This window comes from Raphanus sativus, unplaced genomic scaffold (assembly GCF_000801105.2).
Source record: "Raphanus sativus cultivar WK10039 unplaced genomic scaffold, ASM80110v3 Scaffold0523, whole genome shotgun sequence".
In the NCBI taxonomy this organism is placed as follows: Eukaryota; Viridiplantae; Streptophyta; class Magnoliopsida; order Brassicales; family Brassicaceae; genus Raphanus; species Raphanus sativus.
The window spans coordinates 5,521-10,266 of NW_026615841.1; the positions used below are offsets into that span (position 1 = coordinate 5,521).

Consider the following 4,746-nt stretch of genomic DNA (forward strand, 5'->3'; position numbering starts at 1 on the left):
CGTAAGTTCCTTGCTGGCTCTACCGAACCCATCACCTTTGAGATTTTACAGACTCTCCATAAAGTTATTAGTGCATTTGGCGTTTTCTGAACCCAAGATCCAGGGCCGGCCCAGAGGGCAAGCCACCCAAGTAACGGATTAGGGCATCCAAATTAGTGAGGCATACTTTTTTAAAAAAAAATTTAGTTGTAGTTTTCTTATTAAAATATAATTTATTATGCATTTTTATTTAGAATAAAATTTGTTAAATCTCTAGTTCTAATTTCTTTTCAATTCAGATTTGAACAATTCTAAAATTATGAATTTGTTTTTGGATTTTTGTTTAATTTTTAAAAAGTTAATAGATACAAGCGAAGATATTTTTGAGGGCATCATGTTTGAACCTGGAAGTTTCTTTAAGAAATATTACGCTTTAATATATAATTAGTGATAATTTGTTTAAGAAATTAAAGATTCTTTGATAATCAATGTCCGAAAAGTTTGAAACACATAAATTGTTTATCGTATATTGTTGACCATTTCGATGTAGTCGCCACAGATGAGAGAAGTTTTTCGAAATTGATGCTAATAAAGATTTATTTGCGGTTTTCTATATAACCAGAAAAATTAAATGAGTTAGTTATACTATCAATTGAAGTGGTCATGGTTTAAAGACTTGACTATATGATTCTAATGCATGATTTTGTAGAAAAATATAAGTAAAATTATATTTCTAACAATAAGTGTATATAATATCACTATTTTTATAAACAGATTGTAGGTTTTGATTTTCTTAATGAATATTTACGTTATTTTCCATTGTTTAGCGATACTGATAAAAATTATATAAGGGCATAGTTTTAAATTTTGATTGGGGCAGTATCAAAGGTTAGTCCGGCACTGCCAAGATCTTTGATTCGAGGTACAGCAAACGTACCAGTAATCTACTTGAAAAAAACTTTTGGCTTACAGGTGAAAAAATAGGATTTGTAATCTATAGAGCCAGCTTAGGACCCACGTGGTAGGTTGTTACAGAATGTTTTGTTGATTCGTCGTAAAAACGTGCTACGAAAAAACAACTATTGGTGTTATAAATTTGTTGTAAGAGTAACAAACAAAAAACGTAGTTATAGTATAAATTTTTTTTGCAATGATGATGCGCAATTTATACAAACAAAATCTTATTAATCTATTATTATTAAACACTTTATTCATCCACAATTACACAAAATTACATAATCTTTAATTCAAGCATAATTACACAAACTTTATCACCGTTCACTTCACACAATACAAACCAAAACGGTTTCTTTATTCCGTAACCGAAAACATACGACAAATATAAGTTTGTAGCCACCATATAACAGTTTTGCAGTAGAAGTTGCAAAAACCCTTTATTACCACTTCCTTCTCTTATTTTGTTTGACGATAATTAAGATGGTCAACCATCAACCTTCATGTCGGTTTCAGAGTCCCACTTGAATGCTCCACTTGGCTGAGCCGCGTCTGAGATATCCTCCATCGTCAGATGAGAGTTCGGTGTCTTCAACGGCACAATCTCATGCCCGTACTTCTCCGCATCTCCACAGTAATCCTTAATGATAATTCCCATTTTAAAGACATTATGTTATAAGAAAAAACGTATAGTTTCTTATGACTTTGAAGTGTACTTACTTGGTCAGCGTGCATTTTCCTCACAAACCTCTTGAAGAGTTCAAAGTTGTTTTCTTGAAAGACCGTATCGGACAACCGAAGGTAAGTAAAGCCGTACATTCTCAGCTTCGGCTTACCGTTATGGTTAACCCCGTTAGGCCTCGCATTAAGTAGAATCTGATTGTAACCTTTGGTTCCATAGGTCTCTAATGCGTTCTCACCAGCAACTTCTATGCCTTCTTTCCATGATTTGCTCAATACCTAAATAAATGATTTACCAAAATAAATCAAGATACAGACCGTTGAATGTGAATGCCCAAATCTATTATCTTGGTGTACCATTTGAACAAGTTCTTGTGGAGCACTCATGGCTTCGGCAGTATTGTCGGTATCTTTCATCTCAAGGCAAGTGAAGTTGAGAGTGCCGTAGTGTTTTGAGAGCATCCTAGCGATCGGGCGATAACCATCTCTCTCGTAGAGGTTATAATATCCGGCAGTAAGCTCCGCAGCGTGGCTGTGGTGGTTGTACAACCAGTGAATTCCAGAAACCTATCTTGTTCACGTAAACAATTAAGATTCATAAACTAGTTACCTTGCAAGACAAGTTTACTTGAAAAATGTTGAAGAGTGTTTTGTTTTGTCATTAACATTAAACCAAATGGAACCATTAGTGATTAAGCTGGTTTTCCTGCTAATACTGATGTAGCTTTTTTTGTCAGTTCCGTTTCATGCAATTTGAATTAGTTTTGATTTAGTTATCATTTTATCAATATGACTTGTTTATAGTAATAATAATACCTTGGCAGCCAAGTTAACTTTAAGTCCAGCGAAGATCTTGTTGGCTTCTCCTATGATCTGATCTCCATGAAAGATAAGTTTGGACGAGTACCATGTCAAGAAAAACTTCCCCTCCTCCGAGACATAGGTCCCATTTGTCCTGAAAAACCCAGTTTTCTCCGGCTTGTCGTTGTATTCTCCGACGTCCTCCGGCAGATCCCACTCCGGATGACCTGCTTTCGCGGCTGCTTCCTTGAATTCCTTCTTCAAGTACTTATCGTAACACTGGAACCACCAAATCGCAACCTTTTAGTGAAAAAATCGTATTAAGACAAACCATGTATGATATTATATACAAAACTAACCTGAAATTCTCCAATGCCTGGAAACACCCATCCTTGGCTTTGTGGATAAGAAGGGTAACGAAGCTCACCGGCAGGACCAAGACCGACCTCAATGTCAACAATGGTTCCAGCTTCTAGTAACTCCAACATGTTTTCCTTGAAGCTACTCATGTAGTCACTATACATCTGAATAATAAAAAATGTAAATCTATTTAACAAAACGCTGGTTGGCGTTTTCTCCAGAACGCAAGCGCTATTATTCTACTTACCTGAACAGGAGTTCTTCCAGCAAAGAGAGGAAGATTGTCGACACCGAGTGAGAGATACTCAATATCTCTTGTTCCTCTACGGTTAGTGTAGTAGATATCTGGATCGCTCTCACCAACCTCTCGAACCCATTTCGGGATTGGGATAGTGACGACGTCGCCAACGTTTCCACCGCATTGGTGAAATGACATGATTGCTTGGATTTTGAGTCCTAAACGTGCGATTAGCTGGAAAAGCGTTTTGTAAGCGGTCCAGTCATATTGTTTAGGGCCTTTGGATTCAATGATTCCCCACCAAACGTCGACCATAACGCCATCGATTCCAGCTTCTTCTTTGAGACGCTTGAGCTGCGTTTCAAGCGTTTCAGGGTCCACGAATACGTTTTCCACATTCACCACTCCCAACTGCATTCAACTTTATTTTAATTTTCTAATAATAACAAAGAAAAAATATTAAATCATGTATAAACTATATGACAAGTGGTAGTAGTTGAACCTGGACTAATCATAGGTCAAAATTCACGAAGTACTACCAGCTTTACACGCCAAAATTCATATAAAATATAAGATATGATAACAAATTTACAGTAATTTATGTATAATTTTTTTTTTTTTGTAACAGAATTTATGTATAAATTTTCTTCTTCTCTTTTAACGTTTTAAGCAGCTAACTACATATGGCCGGACCCGAACTGAACTATAGATACATTAGCGAAATGATGTAAATCCAAATAGTGAATGGTGATGAGTTACCGGAAGCATAACGTATACGGGAACATAGTTGAGAAGAAGCTTCTCGTTGTAATTTGCAGCCATTTTAAAGCTTTTTAGGAATTAATAAGCAATAAGTAGTAGTAGCTGAAGCTCACTTGTCTCTCATAAACAATGCTCTCGTGCTCTTTATATAGCAACAAGAGTGTTATTGCAATTTGCGAGTAGTTGTGAAACGACTGGTGCTCTTGTTTCCACCGTTCACTGAGGATTTCTAATGACTTTATTGCCCTCTGTTATCTGGCGTCTTCCTTGTCTTCTTTCGTCATTTGTCGAAACCTTTGCAATAATTGGGGTGTCACGGAATTTGATTTTTTGACATTTATTGTCTTTTTGCCGGCCTTTTTCTGTTCTCCATGTGTTTATTAAGCACGTGGAGGAAATACAAAATTTTGAGTGGATACTGTATCGTCTGTTACCGTTCAAATTATGATTATATATCAGACTCGGATTCTTTTTTTTCCTTTTCCTGAATAAACTCAATACGTAAGTTTCAGAAAGAAAAAAAAACCTCATTCCATAGTCCACAATACATAACGTTAAATTTGTATCATCTCGTACGTGCCAAAACCGAAATATTCAACTCAAATTAGATTTTAGAAAGAACCGTTGCGAACAGTGTAGTTTTATTTTTATGAATGATGATTGTGGGTAGAGTAGAGAAATAGAGAAGACAAATAGGTCGTCCCACACCCGTCCTATTCCGCCCGCTGCGGACTGCATTTTATTTGGGCTCATGCGGGCCCAACCCACCGGAGGTATGACGAATCCAGGGGCGTCCATGAGCAAAGCAAAGGTGAAATCTATGCCTAGGTCTCTCATTTTCAAAAGTTGCATTTAAAAAAAAAAATATACTATTAAAGTTTAGAAGTATTATCTGTACAATGAACTGAAGAAGAAAAACACTAATAAAATTCATAATTATCATGGAACCCACATTAACATAAACAAATCTT

At 36.1% G+C, this 4,746-nt stretch overlaps 1 protein-coding gene across 1 annotated transcript; it reads right to left on the minus strand.

Moving 5' to 3' along the window:
- Nucleotides 1-1,143: 1,143 nt before the first annotated feature.
- On the minus strand, nt 1,144-3,931 carry LOC108822849 (beta-amylase 5). The gene is made up of 7 exons (XM_018596035.2): nt 3,773-3,931; nt 3,023-3,424; nt 2,775-2,939; nt 2,431-2,694; nt 1,972-2,181; nt 1,654-1,893; nt 1,144-1,573 (listed from the first exon to the last, which is right to left on the minus strand). Exons 1-7 carry the CDS (start codon nt 3,833-3,835, stop codon nt 1,421-1,423), a joined length of 1,497 nt encoding a protein of 498 aa, XP_018451537.1. The 5' UTR covers nt 3,836-3,931; the 3' UTR covers nt 1,144-1,420.
- Between the last annotated feature and the right edge of the window lie 815 nt (nt 3,932-4,746).

Bases quoted from the DNA above. Each gene is read 5' to 3' on its own strand.
- LOC108822849 (XM_018596035.2), bottom strand. From the start codon at position 3,835: ATGGCTGCAAATTACAACGAGAAGCTTCTTCTCAACTATGTTCCCGTA. The intron at 1,894-1,971 runs GTACACCAAGAT...TCATTTATTTAG, and splicing joins CACAAGAACTTGTTCAAATG to GTATTGAGCAAATCATGGAA. The intron at 1,574-1,653 runs GTAAGTACACTT...ATTATCATTAAG, and splicing joins GGAAAATGCACGCTGACCAA to GATTACTGTGGAGATGCGGA.